The sequence below is a fragment of the Felis catus genome, chromosome B3 (assembly GCF_018350175.1).
Source record: "Felis catus isolate Fca126 chromosome B3, F.catus_Fca126_mat1.0, whole genome shotgun sequence".
Classification (NCBI taxonomy): domain Eukaryota; kingdom Metazoa; phylum Chordata; class Mammalia; order Carnivora; family Felidae; genus Felis; species Felis catus.
The window spans coordinates 118,339,061-118,362,051 of record NC_058373.1 but is presented as its reverse complement, the minus strand read 5'-3'; the positions used below and the strand labels follow the sequence as shown (position 1 = coordinate 118,362,051).

The window sequence follows — 22,991 nt, the reverse complement described above, 5'->3', positions numbered from 1 at the left end:
AAGTTACAGGGGCGCCTGGGTGGCTCAGTCGGTTAAGCGTCCGACTTCAGCTCAGGTCACGATCTCGCGGTCCGTGAGTTCGAGCCCCGCGTCGGGCTCTGGGCTGATGGCTCAGAGCCTGGAGCCTGTTTCCGATTCTGTGTCTCCCTTTCTCTCTGCCCCTGCCCCGTTCATGCTCTGTCTCTCTCTGTCTCAAAAATAAATAAAACGTTAAAAAAAAAATTAAAAAAAAAAAAGAAAAGTTATAAAAGTGGGAAATCAAGACTTTTTGTGTCTTATTTGTTTCTGCAGATGTTATCTTTGAAAAACCAAGAGAATCAACCAAAAAACTGCTTAAAATTATAGGAAACTCCAGTATTTTGGCTGCTTACAAGATATACTAAAACCAATAGATAGCAAAAACAGTTTTGTTGAAAAATATGACAGGTGTTTTCATTCTTGCAAAAAGTGTGTTAAGCTACCATAGAAATATTCCCAATACAAATATCTAGAAATGCTGAATACATTTATAAACAACCTTTTTCTCTTAAAACACATCTGAGCTTTCAATAAAGACAGATCTCTCCAGTTACTAGAAATTAAGAGGGAATTTGCAAACACAGCAGTAATTATGCTGGCATGGTACAACCTAGGAGGTAGAAGATTTGTGAGCTAGAGCCTTTGGTTTTAACATTCATTCTAAAAGTCCTGGACTGGGGCGCCTGGGTGGCGCAGTCGGTTAAGCGTCCGACTTCAGCCAGGTCACGATCTCGCGGTCCGTGAGTTCGAGCCCTGCGTCAGGCTCTGGGCTGATGGCTCAGAGCCTGGAGCCTATTTCCGATTCTGTGTCTCCCTCTCTCTCTGCCCCTCCCCCGTTCATGCTCTGTCTCTCTCTGTCCCAAAAATAAATAAACGTTGAAAAAAAAAAATTTAAAAGTCCTGGACTTATAAAAACCAGAGCATCAGAACTGAGAACCCAGCATAGAACCAGAAACTTCAGTGGGCTTTATAATCAGTGAAATAGAGAACTAAGAGAAGAAGCAAAAAACAAAACAAAAAAATTAAAAAGCAGAATCTTGCGTCTGCTCAGATCCTGGGTGAAAAAAAGGAGTCTCTAAGGAAAAATTGAAACTGTGGATTTGGACTTCAGATGCTAAAACCTGCATGGTGTAAGAATCCTCAAATTAATTACAATAGGTCTTAGGCTACTGATACACCTGGGGTATCTTTTAGAAGCAAATATAAAACCACTCCATATTCCAGAATGCATGAATTTCCCTCAGTGAAATTGAGCTTCAGTGAGGATGAACTTACAGTTTAAAACGTAAGTTATAAATCATATATGGAAATGATCAGCAGATATAATAAGGATTATATAATAAAGGACAAGATTAGCTCTGTAAGAACTTGAATTGATAGACTATAGAGGACACTATAAAATATGTATATATAAAATCATTAGAGACATACAAAAATTCAAACCATAAGAAAAAAATAAGACATGAAAAAAAAGGAATTAAATCTGACAAAGAATCAAATCTGAGCTTCTTAAAATGAAAAATACTGTTACTGAGATTGTATTTGGTGGATAGATTCAATAGTGCATTAGACCTAGCTGAAAAGAGAATTGGTAAACTGGAAGGTAGATTTAATAAAGTTACCCAGAATGCAGCACAAGATGATAAAGAGAAAATATGAAAAAAGAGATGAGGAAACATGGATGAACAAATTAAAAAGGCCAGTAGAACTTCCAGGCCTAATGGGAGCTACAGGAGGAGAGAGGAAGATGAATTCATTTAAGGCAGTATTTGAATCCTCAGATTGAAGAAGCAAATAAGATAGATTAAATATAGTCTGATATATTTTTGTCCAATTGATTTTTGACAAGGGTGCAGAGTCCACTCCAGGGGGAAAGAATTGTCATCCATGCATCCATTGGGACAGCTGGATTTTCACATTAAAAAAAATTTTTTATGTTTATTTATTTCTGAGACAGAGACAGAGCATGAGTGGGGAGGGGCAGAGAGAGAGGGAGACACAGAATCAGAAGCAGGCTCCAGGCTCTGAGCTGTCAGCACAGAGCCCGACGCAGGGCTCGAACTCACAGACTGTGAGATCATGACCTGAGCCGAAGTCGGTGACTCAACCAACTGAGCCACCCAGGTGCCCTAGGATTTTCACATTTAAAAGAATGAAGTTAGAGCTCTACCTTAAACCATGTAAAAAATTAACTTACTGAATCAATGATCTAAATATAGGAGTAATAACCATAAAATTCATAGAAGAAAGCACAGGGGTAAATCTTCATGATTTTAAATATGGTAGCAGAATCTTAAATAGGACATCAAGAGCATGAACAACAAAAGAAAAAATAGATATATTGAACTTCATCAAAATTTGAAAGTTTTGCGCAAAGGATGTTTTCAAGAAAGTGAAAAGACAATATACAGAATAGGAGAAAGTATTTGGAAATCATGTATTTGATAAAGGCTTAATACCCAGAATATAATGAAAACTCTTACAACTCAACAATTTAAAGGCATACAACCCAATTAGAAAATGAGCAAAGGAATGAAAATACAACAGTTCAAAACCTTTGGGGTGCAACAAAACTTTCCTAAGAAGGGAAGTGTATAGCAGTACAGGCCCACCTCAGGAAGCAAGAAAAATCTCAAATAAACAACCTAACCCTACACCTAAAGGGGCTAGAAAGAGAACAACAAACAAAGCCTAAAGCCATCAGAAGGAAGGAAATAATAAAAGATTAGAGCAAAAATATATAGAAACTAATAAAACAGTAGAATAGATCAATGAAACCAGGAGCACTGGTTCTCTGAAAAAAATCAACAAAATTGATAAACCTTGAGAGAGAGGGAGAGAGATAATCCTGAGCAGGCTCTGCAGGGCTCGATCTCACCAACTGTGAGATCATGACCTGAGCCAAAATCAAGAGTTGGACACTTAAACAGCTGAGCCACCCAGGCACCCCCTCTAGCCAGACTTACCAAAAAGAAAAGAGAAAAGACCCAAATAAGTAAAATTACAAATGAGAGAGAAGAAATAACAACCAATCCCACAGAAATAAAATTATAAGAGAATATTTTGAAAAACTATATGCCAACAAATTGGAAGACCTAGAAGAAATGTATTAACTCCTATAAACATATAAATTACCAGAACTGAAACAGAAAGTAAACTTGAACAAGCTGATAACCAGCAAAGAAATTGAATTAGTAATAAAAAAAAACTCCCAACAAACAAAAGTCCAGGACCAGATGGCTTCACAGGTGAATTCTACCAAACATTTAAAGAAGAGTTAATACCTTTTCTTCTCAAACTATTCCAAAAAAATAGGAAAGAAAGGAAATTTTCTAAATTCATTCAGTGAGGCCAGCATTACCCCAATACCAAAACCAGATAAAGACACCATTAAAAAAGAGAACTACAAGCCAATGTCCCTGATGAACATAGATGCAAAAATTGTCAATAAAATACTAGCAAACTGAATCCAACAATACATTAAAAATATTCAGCCTAATCAAGTGAGATTTTTTTCCCTAGGTTGCAAGTGTGGTTCAGTATTCGCAAATCAATCAACATGATATATCACATCAATAAGAGAAAGATAAAAAAGAGAGAGAAAGATAAAAACTTTGATCATTCCCATAAATGCAGAAAAAGCATTTGACAAAGTACAACATCCATACATGATAACTACCTTCAACAAAGCAAGTTTAGAGGCAACATACCTCAGCATAAAAAAGGCCAAGTATCAAATATGGAAAACCCAAAGCTAGCATCATACTCAATGGTGAAAAACTGAGAACTTTCCTCCTACAGTCAGGAGCAAGGCAGGGATGTGCACTCTCACCACTTTTACTCAACATGGTGCTAAAAATGATAGCCACAGTAATCAGACTACAAAAAGAAAAGGCATCCAAATTGGCAAGGAAGAAGTAAAACTTTCACTCTTTGCAGATGACATGATACTATATATAGAAACGCCTAAAGATTCCACTAAAAAACTACTAGAACTGATAAACAAATTCAGTAAAGTCTCAGGATACAAAATCAGTGTACAGAAATCTGTTGCATTTCTGTATCCCAATAATGAAGCAGCAGGAAGAAAACCTAAGGAATCAGTCCTATTTATAGTTGCACCAAAAGCAATAGGATACCTAGGAATAAACCTAACCAAAGAGGTGAAAGACCTGTATTCTGAAAACTATAAAACACTGATGAAAGAAATTGAAGATGACACAAACAAATGGAAAGACATCCCATGCTCATAGGTTGGAATAACAAATATTGCTAAAATGTCTATACCACCCAAGGCAACCTACACATTTAATGGAATCCGTCTCAAACTACTAACAACTTTTTTCACAGAGCTTAGAACAAGCTATTCTAAAATCTGTATGGAACCACAGAAGACCCTGAATAGCCATAGCAACCTTATGAAAGAAAAAGCTGAAGGCATCACAATTCTGAACTTCAGGTTATATTACAAAGCTGTAGTAATCAATATACTATGGTACTGGCACAAAAATAGACACATAGATCAATGGGACAGAATAGAAGACCCAAGAATGAACCCACAACTATGTAGTCAATTAATCTTCAGTAAATCCAGAAAGACTATCCAGTGGGGAAAAGACAGTCTCTTCAACAAATGGTGTTGGGAAAACTGGACAGCTACCTGCAAAAGAATGAAACTGAACCACTTTCTTACACCATACACAACAACAAATTCAAAATGGATTAAAGACCTGAGTGTAAGATGTAAAATCATAAAAATCCTAGAAGAGAACACTGGCAGTAAATTTCTTTGATGTTGACCATAGCATATTCTTTCTAGGTACGTCTTCTGAGGCGAGGGAAACAAAAGCAAAAGTGAACTGTTGGGACTACATCAAAATAAATGTCTTCTGCACAGCAAAGGAAACAATCAACAGAACTAAAAGGCAACCTATGGAATGGGAGAAGATATTTGTAAATAGCATATCTGATAAAGGGTTAGTATCCAAAATCTAAAAAGAACTTATAAAACTCAACACCCCAAAAATGAATAATTAAAAATGGGCAGAAGAGATAAATAGACATTTTTCCAAAGAAGACATACAGATGGCCAGCAGACACATGAAAAGATGGTCAACCTCACTTATCATCAGGGAAATGCAAATCAAAACTACAGTGAGATAACACCTCACAACTGTCAGAATGGCTAAAATCAAGAACACAAGAAACAGGTGTGGGCAAGGATGTGAAGAAAAGGGAACCTTCTTGCACTGTTGGGAATGCAAACTAATGCAGTCACTCTGGAAAACAGAGTGGAGATTCCTCAGGAAGTTAAAAATAGAATTACCCTACAATCCAGCAATTGCACTACTAGGTGTTTACCCAAAGAATGCAAAAATATTAATTCGGAGAGATACATGTACTCTGGTGTTTATAGCAGCTTTATCTACAATATCTAAATTATGGAAACAGCCCACTGTTCATCGATTGACAAATGGATAAAGATGTGGTGTATATATGCAATAGAATATTACTTAGCCATAAAAAAGAATAAGATCTTGCTATTTGCAAGGACGTGGATGGAGCTAGAGAGTAGTATTAATGCTAAGCAAAGTAAGTCAGAAAAAGGACAGATACCATATGATTTCACTCATGTGTAACTTAAGAAACAAATGAGCAAAGGGGAAAAAAAAGAGGCAGATGAAGAAACAGACTCTTAAATATAGAGAACAAACTAATGGTTACCAGAAGGGAGGTGGGTGGGGGGTGGGTTAAATAGATGACAGAGATGAAAGAGTGTACTTGTTTGTGATGAGCACTGGGTGGTGTATAGAAATGTTCAATCACTATATTGTACATCTGAAACTAATATTACACTCCTAACTGGAATTTAAATAAAACTTAAAAAGTATATAAATAGGCCAAATTTTAAAAAATGAGCAAAGGATATGAATTGGTATTTCTCCAAAGAAGATATACAAATGGCTAATTAGCACACAAAAAGATACAGATACTCAGTATCATTAGTCATTAGGAGCATGCAAATCAAAATCACAAGATACTACTTGTTTAATACTACCTATTAAAGGATGGTATAATTTAAAAAATGATAGAAAATAAAGTGCTGATGAGCATGTAGGGAAATTGAACCCGTCATACACTTTGATGGGAATGTTAAATGGTGCAGTGCTATGGAATATACTTATTAATCTAGAAAGAAATGTACAAGAGTATTTTTGAAGGCTACTATAAAACTTCAGAGATATAAAAGACTTGAATAAATAGTGTTAGATGGAATAGGTCAGTATTATAATGTCAGTTTTTCTCAAATTAACTAGTGAACTTAAGGTGATCTTAATTAAAACACCAAAGTTTTTTTTGGACAGCAATTGAACAAAATTATTCCAAAGTTGATACCAAAGATTAAACATAGGAAATAACCAGGAAAATTCTGTGGGAGAAAAATTAGTGAAAGTGACCATGCTAAACCATGTTAAAATGCATTCTTAAATTAACCGTAATGATCAAAATAGCATGTTATAGTGCCACAATAGAAAGACACAACAGTAGAACAAAATAGAAAGTCCAGGATAATGTAATTTTAAAAAATATATATTTGGCATTTCAAGTCAGTGATTAAGGGTAAAGAAACAAAAAGAACTTAATATATATGACAAGGCACTAAGAATGAGCTGCCAGAATTTGTTAAAATGTCAGAACAGTGATGCAAATAGTTCAGTTGCTAAGATTTTACTCTTTTCCACTGCTTTATTTTCTTTGCTTATTGGACCACAAAATTAAAATTATGTTTTTGGACTTTGAAAAAGGCCAAATATCAACAGAAAATAAAGCAATCCATGGGGCGCCTGGGTGGCGCAGTCGGTTAAGCATCCGACTTCAGCCAGGTCACGATCTCACGGTCTGTGAGTTCGAGCCCCGCGTCAGGCTCTGGGTTGATGGCTCGGAGCCTGGAGCCTGCTTCCGATTCTGCGTCTCCCTCTCTCTCTGCCCCTCCCCCGTTCATGCTCTGTCTCTCTCTGTCCCAAAAATAAATAAAAACGTTGAAAAAAAAAATTTAAAAAAAAAAAAAAAAGAAAAGAAAGCAATCCTTTCTAGAGCTGAATTCAACTAAGGAGGTATTTAAAAGTCCATCATTGTCTTCTAAGCTGAAAAATAGAGCTTTCCAGAATTTGAGTGTAATACACCTATCACTATTGCATCTAACTGAATGATGAAAACAGTCTTCAGTGAGAGAGTACTTTATTATTTCTGAGTGTGAGTCAATCTGAACATCTAGAGCTAGTTCAGAGCCACCAAACATTTGACTTTTCCGATAGCCTATAATTTGGGGGTAAAATTGTTCTAACTTAGTAGAAAAAAGAGGTAAGCAAAGATGACGAAATATGGAATCTGTCTTAAAGTTATCCTTTGTTGAGCCAGACAAAGGTACACAGAAAATTTGCTACCAGCATCCTTTCTTATTGATATGAAATACTATTATGTATTGTTTTTAATGTAGTAGTTTAGAAATTCTCTAAAATTTGAAGCCCTTGTGTATACTGAGTATCCATAATGGATTCAGTGATGTTGAGTTTGAGAAAACATTACCACTGTTTCTCATCTATAAAACCAAAGAGTGGAACTAAATGTGGATCTAGATAGAAAGTGTTTAGAAAATAAAATTTGTAGCCAAAATCTGTTGCACTTGACAATCTAAAATAGAATATGTAAAGATTTATCTTGTTGGATTTCATATTATTCAGATTTGGCCTAAAGAGGTTAGACTCCTTCAGCTTAGAACTATATATAATACATCATTTGATTCACTAAAAAGTGAGGATTCTTCCTATTTATATAATGTTCACTCAAAATTATAGCTGTTAAAATTCTTCAGACATTTAATTATTTTGGTCTTAGGTAATGATCGTTATGATTGATGCCTCAAGTTACTTGAAGTCAAATAGTTTCCTAAATTGATTGTAATACACTGGTTTTATGCACTTATGCAGTATTGGAAAGATTTGAGTAAAAATGAAAAATTCCGTACATATGAGCATTATAAGATGGTTCTTGGTCAGGCTGCTTGGGTTTGAGTATTCACTAGCTCAGTGACCTTGGGCAAGTTACTTAAACTCTATGCCTGTGTTTCCTGGGGTTCTTGTTGTTCTGCTCTCCCATACGTTCCCACTATTTCACCTCTATGCAGGGCCAAATGGTGGGAGATATACAAAGGGGGAAAAAAGCAGAAAGGGTGTTGGTCCCATCTTCCTGGAATCACAGTTTCACTAACCAGGAGGAAAGTTCCCCTCCCTCAGAAGTGTGGCTCTTGCAGGTTTCCATTGCTGCCATCAGTGCCACCACCACAGGATATTTTGGGGAGCTGGGATGTGAGACAACAAAGAATTAAGAGAGATAAATAAAAGGGAGTATGATTCCTATACTCTCTCCTGATCTTAGAGCCACAGCTAGAGTGCTTTTCCCAGAGTTCTTTTTTATTTCCCTCAGAGTTCTTTCTTTGCCACAGCACTCACTTTTGGATTTCTGGCTGTGTTAAGTTCAAACTGGAAGCATCAAAAAAGAGAGGGAAGAAAAAAGGAGGAGGAGAATGGGAGGTAAACTCCCTGCCAGTTCAGAAGTACTTTAGGGTGCCTGGATGGTTCAGTCGGCTAGGCATCTTGAGAGTCGGGCTCTTGATTACAGCTCAGGTCATGATCTCACAGTTTAGTGAGTTCAAGCGCTGCATCAGGCTCTGCGCTGACAGCTCAGAGCCTGTGTGGAATTCTCTCTCTCCCTCTCTGCCCCTTCCCAGATCCATGCTTGCTCACTCATTCTCTCTCTCTCTCTCAAAATAAATAAATATTAAAAAATATATATCTAAGATCCTGGTATTCTTCTTGAATTTCTTTTCTACTCTTTACAAAGGAGACCTCAGATAGGTGCTCCATGCATTCTGTCCAGGTTTTATGGTTTCATTCAGCGGGTTGGACAGAGAAAAGTGGGTCTACTCAATGTTAACCCAGAACCAGACCATAAATTTCCTTTTAAAAGAGAGCACTTTCTGGGGCGCCTGGGTGGCTCAGTCGGTTAGGCGGCCGACTTCGGCTCAGGTTATGATCTCGCGGTCCATGAGTTCGAGCCCCGCGTCGGGCTCTGTGCTGACAGCTCAGAGCCTGGAGCCTGTTTCAGATTCTGTGTCTCCCTCTCTCTGACCCTCCCCCGTTCATGCTCTGTCTCTCTCTGTCTCAAAAATAAACGTTAAAAAACTTTAAAAAAAAATAATAAAATAAAAAAAAATAAATAAAAGAGAACACTTTCAGGGCCGCCAAGGGGGTTCCGTCGGTTGAGTGTCCAACTCTTGATTTTGGCTCAGATCATGATCCCAGGGTTGTAGGAGCTCATGAGGTTCTGTGCTGAGCATGGAGCCTGCTTAAGATTTCCTCCCTCCTCCCTCCCTCCCTCTCCCTCCCCTGCTTGCAAGGCTCGCACTCCCTCCCTCCCTCCCTCCCTCCCTTCCTCCCTCCCTCCCTCTCTCTCTCTCTGTCACAAAATAAACAAATACATAAATAAGAGTACTTTTGTAATATTCCCACCATCCCTTCTGTTTTCTCTTACCTATTCCCATGCTAAGGTACAGTTTGAATTACATTACTGTAACCTTGCAAAAAAAAGCTTTATTAGCTCTCTATGGACTCTAGGATTAAAGAGAGACTCGGGGCCCATGGGTGGCTTAGTGGGTTAAGCATCCAGCTCTTGATTTTCGCTGGGGTTGTGATCTCAAGGCTTGTGTGAGTTCGAGGCCCATGTCTGTCGGGCTTTGCGTTGACAGTGCGGAGCCTGCTTAGGATTTTCTTTCCCTCTCTCTACGCCTCCCTCACTCACACACACACTCTCTTTATCTCCAAATAAATAAACATTTGTAATAAATAAATAAATAAATAAATAAATAAATAAATAAATAAAAAATAAAGACACATTCCAGCATTAAAGTTCCCCAGCTGTATATACCTCATGTTCTAGCCAAACAGGAATACTTGCAGATATATAGTTATGCTTTTCTACACCTATAACTTTTGTTAAATTCTCTTGGCCTGAAATAGTTTTCTAGCCTTTCAATTTTTGCCTCTTCAAATTCTACACATCTTATAAATATTTTTTTAAATGTTTATTCATTTTTGAGAGAGACACAGGGACAGAGACAGAGCGTGAGTGGGGGAGGGGCAGAAAGAGAGGGAAACACAGAATCCCAAGCAGGCTCCTGGCTCTGAGCTGTCAGCACAGATCCCAGCTCAGGGCTCAAACTGACAAACCCCTCTACACATCTTTTAAAGCTTAAATGTACTGCCCTCTTAAAATTTGTTTTTTAGTTCTCTGCCCTGCTCTTATATGCTTGCCATAAAAGGAATATGTGATCTCTTCATCCTTTGAGTAACTGTTCTTTTTATTTGTGCCTTTTTCAATATGTGTGTATACATATACATACATGTATTTATATATGTATACATACACAGTTGATTTTAGGATTATTTTTTGTGTTCAGAGACACAGTAACTGTGTCTAGCACAGGCTATTATGTTCAGATCCAATAGATTTAGGTAACATTTAGTGCTTACCATGTACTTTTTCACTTCTCTATAACAGCTCTTTGAGACATTTATTCTAAATCTCATTTATATGAGGACACTGAGGGTTAGAAACATTATCTTAACTCTTCTATAGTAGTAGTTTCTTACGTGCAGAAATTTTGATATTCAATTTTCTACCAACTGATACTTGCCATATAGTAGCTACTCAATAAGCATAGCAATAACCCTAACTTTTTTCTTCTTTTCTACAGTACCTCGGCCATGTAGAAGTTGATGAGTCAAGGGGAATGCACATCTGTGAAGATGCTGTAAAAAGATTGAAAGCTGTATGTATTTGATGGTTGCCAGGGTTGATCTATATGCTGAAATATTTTTTTTAAAGATTTTGCTCAATAAATTTTAATGATTTGCTATCCAATAACAGTATTTCTCTTAAGGCAAAAGATGTGGGCTCTCTAATAAAGAGCATCTCATGTTGTCATCCAAAGATGTCAATAATAAAGACCAATTTTGCCAATTTAGGCCAGACATTATCCAAAAGTTACTTTTGATTCAGAACCTAAATTAAACAAGTGGTATGAAATCTTACAGATGAATAATGTTCTAAAACCAAGAGAAAACTATTAGAGTTAGTGTCTTAACTGTGGTAACTGGGTTTTAATTACTGATTTTAAATTTACTACAATAAACAGCTTTCCAGGAAAAAGTAGAAGATAGAGTTACCTGTGATGATGGCTAGTGAGGTTTACAGTTGGGGGGAGGGCTTACTATTTTGGCTACTACTCCCCAGTTTCCTTCTATATACTCCTTTAACATAAACAGTGTATTTGCCCTGCCTTTTGCACAAACTTGAGCATACGTGAAAGGGAGAGGCCTTTTCCAGGATACATAATGTTTTCTTTGCCTATTATACCATAAAACAAATCCCAGGCACAGGCCTGTGTATTTAGTAAAAGGAGAGAATGGATTCAGAATTCATAAAGGTTTGCAGTAAAGTGTTAATATCATATTGTGGATAGATTTGAAGAATGTTTCATAAACTCTGACAATCCTCTTCGCAACCTTCCTTCTCTCCAATGTGTGGCCTTTTACCCTTTTGCTATGAAAGCATTAACCATTACTTTTGCATGCCCTGCCCTAGACAGCATTAAATACTTGTTGCTTTAGGTTTGCTCGTATGGTAGGCTGTCACAAGTCTGGCTACTAGTGAGTGCTTTTTTTTTTTTTATCAATTTGCTTAATAATCAAAACTTTTCTACTTCTTGGTACATCTCATATGACCTCTCTTCTGTAATCCCTCAATATAAAAGATACAATAAAAAAGAAGCAACCAACTTAGAGAGGTCTATTATATTTTGGAACAAATGTCTGTGAATCTATTGTAGAAGGGAAAGGAGAAAAATAACTGATTATAGTATGCAAAAAACTAAAAATAAACCAATATGTAGACACATGTACATATACACACACATACATAACATTTACCTCAGATTTTGGTCATTTAAATTCTTAAATGATTGAAGCCCTTCCTAGTCTAATCATCATTAATGTTAAAGGGATTATATTCATCTATTATGATATGTGAAACTATAATTTATAGATTGGTCATGTCCACTTGAGTTTATTCTCCAGTTACATACAGCCTAAGTAATGTAATTTTCCAAGAAACATAAATTCAGTCTCTTCTTTAACAAAATAATTCTAAGTTCACTAGAAGAATAAGTTTAGCTTAGAAAATTTTTCAAGTAATGCAATGATTTGCCCTACTAGTCATTAAAGAATATTTTAAGCATCATAATACTAATGATCGAAAACAATAGACAAATCAGTGAATATATTACGTAGACCTGAAACAAACTACAAATAGTTATTAAATGTTATAACTTATATAACTTACACTTAGAAGGCTAGTCTTTTAATTCACAGTGTGGCTTCATGTTCACTTTCTAAATAAGGGAAAACTAGGGATGGTTTCAGTTTGTACAGAATATATTAAGAAATGGTATTTAGTTTAATGAGTAGTGAATCCGCTTAAGTGGTTTTTTTGAGAGAGGGTGAGAGAGCTTGAGCAGGGGAGGGTCAGAGAGAGGGGGAGACACAGAATCTAAAGCAGGCTCCAGGCCTGGCTCGATCCCAGGAGACTGTGAGATCATGACCGGAATCGAAGTCGGATACTTAACTAACTGAGCCATCCAGGTGCTCCTTAAGTGTTTTTTTTAAGCCTACTTTTCATTAGAAACATCTCTTCATTATATACATAAGTTAATTGTGTAAAATACAAATGAATAAAAACAGTACATAAAATTTCTTGCAATCCCAGAGATGGCCATTATTCACCATCTAATTTTATTTTTGTTTTTATTTAAAGCTTATTTTTTTATTTGGAGAGAGAGAGAGAGAGAGAGAGCGCGCGCGCGCGCACAAGTGGGGTAGGAACAGAGAGAGGGAGGGAGGGAGAATCACAAGCAGGCTCTGCATTGCCAGTGCAGAGCCTGACACAGGGCTCGGACTGACAAACTGAACTATGAGATCATGACGTGAGCCAAAATCATCAGTTGGACGCTTAACCAACTGAGTCACCCAGGCGCCCCTTCACCAGCTAGTTTTAAAACTAATTTTTTTAGGAGCAACTGGCTGGCTCAGTCAGAAGAACACGTGACTCTTGATCTCAGTTGTGGGTTCAAGCCCCATGTTGAGTGTAGAAATTACTTAAATGTATAAAGTTAATAAAAAAAACTAATTTTTTTAATCAAATGAAATTTTTACCTTTTTTTTAACCATGAAGATTATAAACTATAAACATGATTATTTGAGGTATGGGACTATTTAGTTAATAAAATTTAATGGGTTTTATTTTCATCAGAAATAGTAACCAAATTGCCATTTAAAAAATTATGCCTATGCCTGGAACAGTGTTTGGTACATAGTAGCCACTCAAAAAATATTTCTAGAATGAGTATACAGAAAATAATTAGGCCCTCAATATGTGGTCAAATCAAATCTCCTAACAATTATCATTACCATATGTTACATTTAGTGTTTTAAAGTTTATGAAACCCTTTTATGTATCTCTAAAATATCCTGATTTCCCTATGGTCGTTTATGACTAATACAAAGTTTTATATATGTCAATTGCTTTTCTGGATATACTTAAACTTTTAAACTTTCAGGGGAAATTGACCACTTCTGAACTTTTCATTCAAAAGTTCTTTAAAGTTTTTCAAACTAATGCTACCCAAGAGACTTGGGGCAAATGTTGTGTATAATTTCAGATAGATAAACATGTATTTAACAAATAAGATTGAATTTTTGGGTAATCGGGGTCAATTTCCTATTTATTATAGTCAATAAAACTCCCCCTTACAAATATTCTTTCTAATTCTATACTGAGAGGCTTGCAGTAAGTTAGAATTCTTCAGGATGTTATTCTTCTCAGACCATATTAGTTCACAAATATTTATGATTTTTCTGCTCTTTCATAGTTTTACTGTGCAGAAATTTCTGGTTGCCTCCTGCCCCTTATCAAACATTCATCAAACATCTATAATCTGCTGTGCCGGATGGTTATATTGTACCAAAAGCTATGTCTCCTTCTTAGAGTTTCAAATAAATGGAAGTAAATGTAAAAGAAAATTAAAGAAGAAATATGTAACTAGTTTGAATGCCAGAGTTTTAAAATTTAAAGAATTATATAGCTCAAATATATCAGTTAAGTAGCAAAACAAACATCGTAAACTTATTACTTGGATGATAGTTGAACTAAAAATGTGACATTCTAGAGCTTCTTAAATTTATAAATAATTTAGGAAGCTGGATAATTTGCAAGTATGGTTTCTATTTTTCCTCAATGTAGTCTCTTATAATTTAGGATTACTTTAATATCAACTAGAAGTTATGTGCATAGTTAATATTCTCAAACAAAAAGATACTGTAACTAAACAAAATTGAATTTTCAAAATGCTTTTCAAGAGCATAAATATGTTTAAATTCTTTTTACTTTGTATGATAAAGTTAGTTAAAGGTATTTTTCTACTCATTTATTTTGTGACATGAGTGCACAAATTAGCTGCATTGGGACTTAGATTGTATAGGATAAATAATAGAAACAACTATTGCCCATTTTCAGTGCCTTTAATGACATAGGCAGTTGCAGGATGAGTAGTAATGTCATTTATCAGTCTATTTTGTAAAAAGTGTACAAGGCCTTTGGTTATCTTGCTTGACACTAGTTCAATACACTCTTCCTTTTAAAGGTCTTTTCTTCCCGTTGTCTCTGAATGTCTCTCCTTCTCTGTCTGGGTTTTAGACTAGTTTCATTATACTGACAGTTTCTAATATGTTGTTTTTTTATTCACTATTTGATATATTTGCTTTAATATATGTTCTTGTTTTAGCAGGTAAAAGAATCATAACTTGTTTTAAAAAAAAACACTAATATTCTCTGATAGCTATCTTTTAATGCATTTGCACGTCAACTTTTTTTGTTAACATCTGAAGTCTTTTATGAAGAGGGCAAACTACATGTTTAACAAGAGCTTTCCTGGGAGCTAAATTAAATATTAACAGATCTCCTTCCCTCTCCTCCCTAGCCCTCAAGAATGGTGAATCTTTAACTTGGGCTGCATCTTTAAAAGCTGATGGTTACTCACAGTCTAACAAAACTAGGGTCACCAAACTTGGCAGTAGAAATAAACTTACTCTTATTACGATAACTACCTCAATTACTTCATTGTTTTTCCAGCTTAAGTTCAAAACATTTTTTGGAAATATTTGATGCTGTTTGTGATTTTCAAAACTTAGGTAGAAAACAAACTATTCAGTGTTTGAGAGTAGTGAATGAGTTTATAAATTGTTTGAGAGAGCAAAATTTCAGTACATTTGTCTTTTTCTAGATACTTATCCAACATTAAACGCTGATTTTAAAAACGAAAAGCTTAAAGTATAGTTCAACCAGAGTTAGGAAATGTAAAGTTGAGACAGCTTGGGTTAGAACCCATCTACTTTGCATTCAAGTTCTGATTTTAAATGGTAGCCAGCTTTCAAAGTTGTACATGCTTAAAGATTGGTGCTGGGACCATAGTTAGCTCTCTCTTATCTACATAGTTTCAGAGCTGTATACTTAGAACTGTCAATGCAAGTTTCTTTATTCTAAAACAGTAGCATTTTAAAAGAAAACAAAACCCTATTTTTAAAATTTCTTTTGTGGTTCTTGTTTGGTTCTCAGATATATTTGTTTTTTCAGCTGCAATGAAAACATTAGCTTTGTGTTCTTTATAGCTGATTCATTCTCTTTTTGGAATAGAACATATCTATTATTTCCCCCATGATTGTTGTGGAATTGATCAGCCCAGATATAACATACAAATTGATCCTAATGCATAAGTAAGGATTCTCTAAGTAACCTCTTGAACTCAGTAAGAAAAAGTTTGACAAGGATTCTTGCTACATACTCATAATTTAATTTTATGCGTTGCATTTTTTATGTGGTTATTCAAATGTGGACTGTTTTTTTAATTCATGACTTCCACATAGTTGACCACTGATGTTTACATTGAAAAAAATGTATATGGAAATTGAAAAATGTATTTACTACTCACTATTAGGAAATTTAAAATGCAAATCTTGCCAAACCAATATGTGTTCATCTTTTTCTCTGCTGCCAAATTTGGATAATCTCTGTTTCAAAAGTAAATACAGAATACTAAACTAACTAGTTGCTCTGCATGGATACACAGGTTCTGATTTCTTCTCACTCCTTTCATGGATTCTTAGGCCATATAGTATGTTTCCCTGCATTTTCATGCACCCTTCCTTTTTCCCTGTCACTCCTGGTATGGATAACTCTTTAAAACTCTCACTCCCTCCCCTTCTCCTACTTTGCCCTTTACCCAACTTCTGTATGTGCTTATTGGTGTGAAACCCTGGGACATTTAGCCCATACAATAATAGCGCTCGACTTGTCCCCCTGTTCCTCCAGGAAAGGAAGTTCTTCAAAGGCTTCTTTGGAAAAGTAAGTTTGATGCCACATTCGTGCTTGCTTTATAAGGAGTTACACCCCTAGTATAGCACTGACATTGGTTTCTTCATAATACAGGAATTGATTTGACTATAGAGGGAAATTAATAAATTGGAAACTTGCTATCTATGATGTTAACTATGTGTCTGTTGATACTAAAATCCAGTAATTAAAGCAGATAAGTTAAAAGAGGATTATTTCCTCAAAGCTAGGTATTAAATTTAATTTGATCTTACAAAGCTGTTCATACTAGCATATTAGCTGGGTTTTTAGCAAGTGGGTTTTACTTAGTGCTCAATGTTGAGGGAGAAATGGGAAGAAACACTAAGTTCAAGTGGAAATTGAATGTACACATTTTACATTCAGTGCTAATACTTTTTTTTTCAGTCTAAATCAAATTTCAGGTAAAGTGAGTGAAAGTACATAAACCTACATTTGGAGATTCTGTGATTTTTGTTTTTTAAAACCTGGGCTGCTAATCTAAGAAAAATTATCTTAATTAGCAGTCTACCAAATATCTATCATTATGTGTGATGTTCTTTCTGTACATGCTTTTCAAGTAATGATTATTTAATGTTCAGAGTTTCTTAAAATTAAGAATATATTTACAAATAGCTAAATACATTTCTAACATTTTTGTGTCAAAGCTTATCATTGTTTAGTTTTGAGTAAGTGCTACAAAATAATTCAGACTGAGACAGCATAAGAAAACACTACTGTCATTGGATAACTGACTATAAATTATAAAAAATTAATGTGAATATAAAAATCCCATCACAATTTTTTTTTTTTTACAAGGTGGTTTTGTTACCTTGGAAATTTGTTTTAAAGAACAAATAGTTTCCATTTCTTAAGTAAATATTTTAGTAGTAACTTGTTTTTACATGTTCATGTAGGTCACCTTTATACTATAAATTTGTCTATAAACAAATTTGAAGAGCTTGAATGGCTTGATTCAGTTTACTGCTGTGAATCTGAAATAGAAAGTCATATAATTTACCCACATATGTCACAATAAAATTTCTTAGTAGACATCTTGAGTTTGAGTTAAATTAACAAGTCTATATCTAGAAAGAACTAATCCTATAGATATCTGCATCATTACAGTTAACCCTGAACAATGCCAGGGATCAGGGCCTTCATCCCTCTCCGCAGTGGAAAATCCCTGTATGATATTTGACTCTCCATGAACTTAACTACAGTAGCCTATTGTTGACCTTACCGATAACATAAACAGTCCATCAACACATATATATATATTTTTTTAATGTTTATTTTTGTGAGAGAGAGACAGAGCACAAGTGGGGGAGGGGCAGAGAGAGAAGCAGACAGAAGATCTGAACATGCTCTGCACTGAGAGCAGAGAGCCCTAAGTGGAGCTCAAACTCAGGAGCCATGAGATCATGACCTGAGCCAAAGTCGGATGCTTAACCAACTGCGCCACCCAGGCGCCCCATCAACACATATTTTGTATGTTATATGTATTATATACTGTATTCTTATGATAAAGTAAGCGAGAGGAAGGAAAATGTTAATTAAGAAAATCTTGTGGTACCTGGGTAGTTCAGTGGATTAAGTGACTGAATTCAGCATAGGTCATGACCTCACGGTTCATGAGTTCTAGCCCCACATTGGGCTCTCTGCTCTTGGTGTGGAGCCTGCTTTGCCCGCTTCGGATCCTCTGTCTCCCTCTCTCTGCCCTTCCTCCACTTGTGTGTGCTTACTCTTTCTCTCTCTCTCTCTCTCTCTCTCTCTCTCTCTCTCTCTCTCTCTCTCAAAAGTAAACATTAAAAAAAATTTTTTTAATCTTAAAAAATACATTTACAGTACTGTATTTATCAAATCTGTACATAAGTGGATTTACACAGTTCAGTATTCAAGGGTTAACTATATAAGTAGGCATTATAATTGTTAAGGAAGTTTTTGTGGATATTTATTCTTTTCCAAATAGAATTTCTCAAAGCGATTTTACATCACCATAATTATTATACAATTTAAACTAGCTTCCAAGTGATCAGTTTTTAATATGTCTACTTTAGTAAAACAACCTTGGGGCACCTAGGTGGCTCAGTTGGTTAAGCATCTTGATTTTGGCTCGGTTCATGAGCTCATGGTTTGTGGTTTGAGCCCTGCTTGGGTTTCTCTCTTTCTCAAATAAATAAAAAAAATAATAATAACCTTGTATAGACCTTGCATAGAAGGCTAGGTTATAGAAAATATTGATTTGGTTTATAGAAAAAACTTGTTAAAAGGTTATACAACATGCTGTTAGGGAACAAAGGTAGCTTTCAACTCAAAATCATCCCAAAGTGGCAATATTCATTGCTATATAGAATGGAGTCAGGGTGCACTTACAGTGTAGCTGAACTGGGTCACACTGTTGCATTTTGCAGCATGATTATATGGCATGAGAAAGAAAATTAAGAATCATCTCAATCCTTAAAATAACCCTGAAATTATTATTCTCCCTATTTTACAGTGAGGAAACTAAAGTTTATAGAGGTAGGTGTCCTGCCCAAATTCACAGATCTGATAAGTGGTAGAAGCTAGAATTTTGGACCCAGATAATTTGACTCCAAAGCCCACATTCTTAGTCACTATGCTATACAGTCACTGTGTTTTCTTATTATTTACAACGAAAGTTTTAAAGATTGAAGCTTGGGGTGCCTGGTTGGCTCAGTTGCTGAGTGTGTGGCTCTTAATCTCAGGGTTGTGGGTTAAAGCCCCGCATTGGGTATATAGATTACTGAAAAATAAAATCTTTAAAATAACATAAAAAGATTTAACCTTAAAAGGTGCTAATAAATAGCTTCCTATAAACTTATTTCACTTTATGTTTTTTTGTTTATTTATTTATTTTGAGAGAGCGTGTAAGCAGGTGAGGGGCATAAGGAGAAGGAGAGAGAGAACCCAATCAGCCTCTGCACTGTCAGTGCAGAACCTGATGTGGGGCTAGAACCCACAAATGAGATCATGATCTGAGCCAAAATCAAGAGTCAGACTCTTACCTGACTGAGCCACCCAGCCACCCCTCAACTCACTTTTTTTATTAAGGCTTTAAAGAGTTTTTTTCAGTGGTTCAAACCAACATTTTATTTATTTGGAGATGTTTATTTATTTTTAATTTGTTTTAATATTTATTTTGAGAGAGAGAGCGTGAGTGGGGAAGAGGCAGAGAGAGTCCTAAGCAGGCTCTACACTGGCAGCACAGAGTCCAGCTTGGGTCTTGATCTCACAAATCATGAGATCATGACCTGAGCTGAAACCAAGAGTTGGACGCTTAACCGACTGAGCCACACAGGAGCCCCTTATTTGGAGATATTTAAATCATACTAGTGAGTTTTACTCTCACAGAATTTCCTTAAAAGACGCTCAGCAGATGGGCAGTAGGTGTTGTATAGAAGTGTGGAATCACTAAATTGTACATCTGAAGCTAATATTATACTATATGTTAACTAACTGGAATTTAAATAAAAACTTTTTTAAAAAGGAAAAAAAGATACTAAACAATCTCCTACTAGCATCTGTGAACCATTGTGACTGTCAGAATTCTTTTGTTATTGAAGGGAGAATTCTTTTTATGGCAGGACAATTTTATTCTAATGTATAATTTTTTATGTTATAGTAAGTCATTTAAAATATTATAAAAACCAACGGGGAAGAAGCATTACCCATAATCTCAGCAGAAATGTGCTTTTAAATGAAAAACTTTAATTTGGAGCCTTTTAAATCTTTCAAATTGCCATTACTCAACCCACGTGCACACTAATCTACAAGAAATTGCCTGGCGGAAGAGACTTGGTTTGTCAAGTTTGCCAGGTCAGTTGTGACTTAATGAAAGCTGAAAATGAAGAATCTCATCGAACGGTATATGATAGGTTTTTTGTTTTGGGGGGTTGTTTTTGTTTTTGTTTTTTATTGCTTATTTACCTTTGAGAGAGATAGAGAGACACAGTATGAGCAAGGGAAGGGCAGAGAGAGAGGGAGACACAGAATCCGAAGCAGGCTCCAGGCTCTGAGCTGTCAGCACAGAGCCCGACGCAGGGCCTGAACCCACAAAGTGTGAGATCATGACCTGAGCTGAAGTCGGACACCTAACCGACCGAGCCACCCAGGCATCCTGGTAGGTTTTTGGGGTTTTTTTTTGTTTGTTTGTTTTTTTGTTTTTTTTTTAATTAAAGTATAGTTCACATATATAGCATGTTAGTTTCAGGTGTATAGTGATTTTATAGTTAATTATATTTTGAGACACTGTGATAAAGGTAGTTATCTTCTGTAACCATACAATGCTACTACAATATTTTTAACTATTGAGTTTTTAATCCAGTACAGTTTCTCATAAATTTTGACACTTTCTTAGCCTTCATGTCATGTATGGTTTAGTGGTCGAAGATAAAGAAAACAAGTTAGGAAGAGGGGTGTCCACCAAGCACATTTGCATAAAAGTAGGTAGATGAAAGGATTATTAGCCCTGAATCGGGATTTATAGATCATCGCCAGGAGGATTGCTTCCTCTTTTTCCTACGTTGTTTCCTGAACCTGACCAATGGGTCACTTCCCTATTCCTGCATCACCAGTTAATGGAAGCAGTGTCTCCACAAGCTTTTGCAATAGGGAACAGATAAACCTGAGTCTGTTACTGTATTATTAGCTCATTGTAAGCTTATATGCCTCTTGGGTCTTTTTGTTTTGTTTTTTTGAGAAAGAACACAGGCACGTGTGGGAGAGGGGCAGAGAGGTAGACAGAGGGTCTGAAGCAGGCTCTGCGCGGACAGCAGAGAGTCCAATGTGGGACTCGAGGTCATTACCTGAGCCGAAGTCAGACGCTTAACCGACTGAACCACCAAGGCGCCCCAAGCTTACACACGTCTTTAGAAAGAAGGAAAAAAACCCCGAGAACCATTTTCCAAACTAGCTACATTAAATTGCTCACCATTGTTAGGAGAGCCAAGAATGTACTCAACTTTTTAGGATGTACTGCATACAGCTTCATTAGTGTATTTGGCCGTACCAAATAAATACTTGATTAACCCAAGTGATTACATGGCACTTAACATTTGATTGAAAAGGATTTTATAATTTTAATATATTTGAGGAACCTCTGAGCTAGGTAAACTATATTCCCATTTTATGAGGAACTGATTGAATACAGAGATATGAAATGTTCTTAGGCTATTGTATTAGAAAAATTCCAGTCAGTCTACCTCCTGTGAGTCTCTCTTCTATGAATTTCCTTTACTACTCACATAAAATATTCATTTCTGGTCCCCAAATATGTAGAGATTTTTTTTTTCTCCCACACCAACCGATTTTTTGCAACCTCAGCTGGTTATTCCACACTTTAGCTCAGTTCTAACACTGTCTACCTGGAGATAGTGTCTGATCCCACACCTTAAGGGCTCAGTCCCACAAGACTTCCCCTACCCTACTTCCAATGCCAGTCACAAGTAGTAAGTCCCAACGTTACCTACAACTTCTGTCCAGTTTGGCTAAAAACTGGAGGTTCCCACAATTCCCTCCTCTGGTTTAATTTGCTAGAACAGCTCATAGAATTTAGGGGTATACTTAATTATGTTTACTAGTTTATTAAAAGATACGATAAAAGAAACAGAAGAAGAGCTACACAGTGTGAGGTCTGGGAGGGTTCTGGGAGCTTCTATCCCTGTGGAGATGGAGTGTGTCACTCTCCTAGTACGATGCGTTTGCCAACCTGGACGCTGTCTGAACCTTGTACTATTGGGGTTTTATGGAGGCTTCCTCACATAGGCGTGATCAATTATTAATGATTTCTAACCGCTTTCCTTCCCTGGAGGATGGATCTGAGGTGAGGCTGAACAAGCTTCTCATCATGGCTTGTTCTTTCTGCTGATCAGCCCTTATCTAGGAGCCTACCCAAAGTTGCCTCATTGAACAAAAGATGCTCCTTATCAGTGTCCTTATCTCTTAGGAATTTACAAGGGTTTTAGGAGTTCCGTGTCAGGGATGGAGTCACAGACCAAATATCAGAACAAGAGATGCTCACAGTGCTCTTATCACTTGGGAAATTAGGAAGTTACAAGGGTTGCAGAAGCTTTGTGCCCAGAACCAGGAGCAGAGACCAGTATATATTTTCCATTATCTCAAAGCGATTTGCTTATATTCATATAGAGCTTTATAGTTTGTGATATGCTTTGACCTAATTTCTTATTTACTGTTCACAACCACTCAAGGAATTAGGATAGTTCATGAAACTACATTTTACAACCAAGCTCAAAGAAGTCACCCAGTTAGTAGTAAAGAGCAGTGCCTACCCTGAAACCAAGGTTTTCTGAAACTTGGTGCAGAGTTTTTCACCTACTCCATATTGATGTTCTCTCAGAAGTACGCTAGATAGCACAAGGGCCTGAATGTTTCCC

At 36.2% G+C, this 22,991-nt stretch overlaps 1 protein-coding gene across 11 annotated transcripts in view; it reads left to right on the top strand.

Annotated features, from left to right (window-relative positions):
* Nucleotides 1–22,991, top strand: part of NUMB (NUMB endocytic adaptor protein) — a 203,872-nt gene that overhangs the window by 147,857 nt on the left and 33,024 nt on the right. For 8 of the 11 annotated variants that reach the window (XM_019833261.2, XM_003987807.5, XM_019833257.3 and 5 more), the window contains 2 exons: nucleotides 10,832–10,906; nucleotides 16,558–16,590. In XM_019833261.2, the coding sequence (XP_019688820.1) occupies nucleotides 10,832–10,906; nucleotides 16,558–16,590 (108 nt within the window). The remainder of the gene's footprint in view (nucleotides 1–10,831; nucleotides 10,907–16,557; nucleotides 16,591–22,991) is intronic. The other 3 variants (XM_019833259.3, XM_019833258.3, XM_019833264.3) reach the window with 1 other exon arrangement.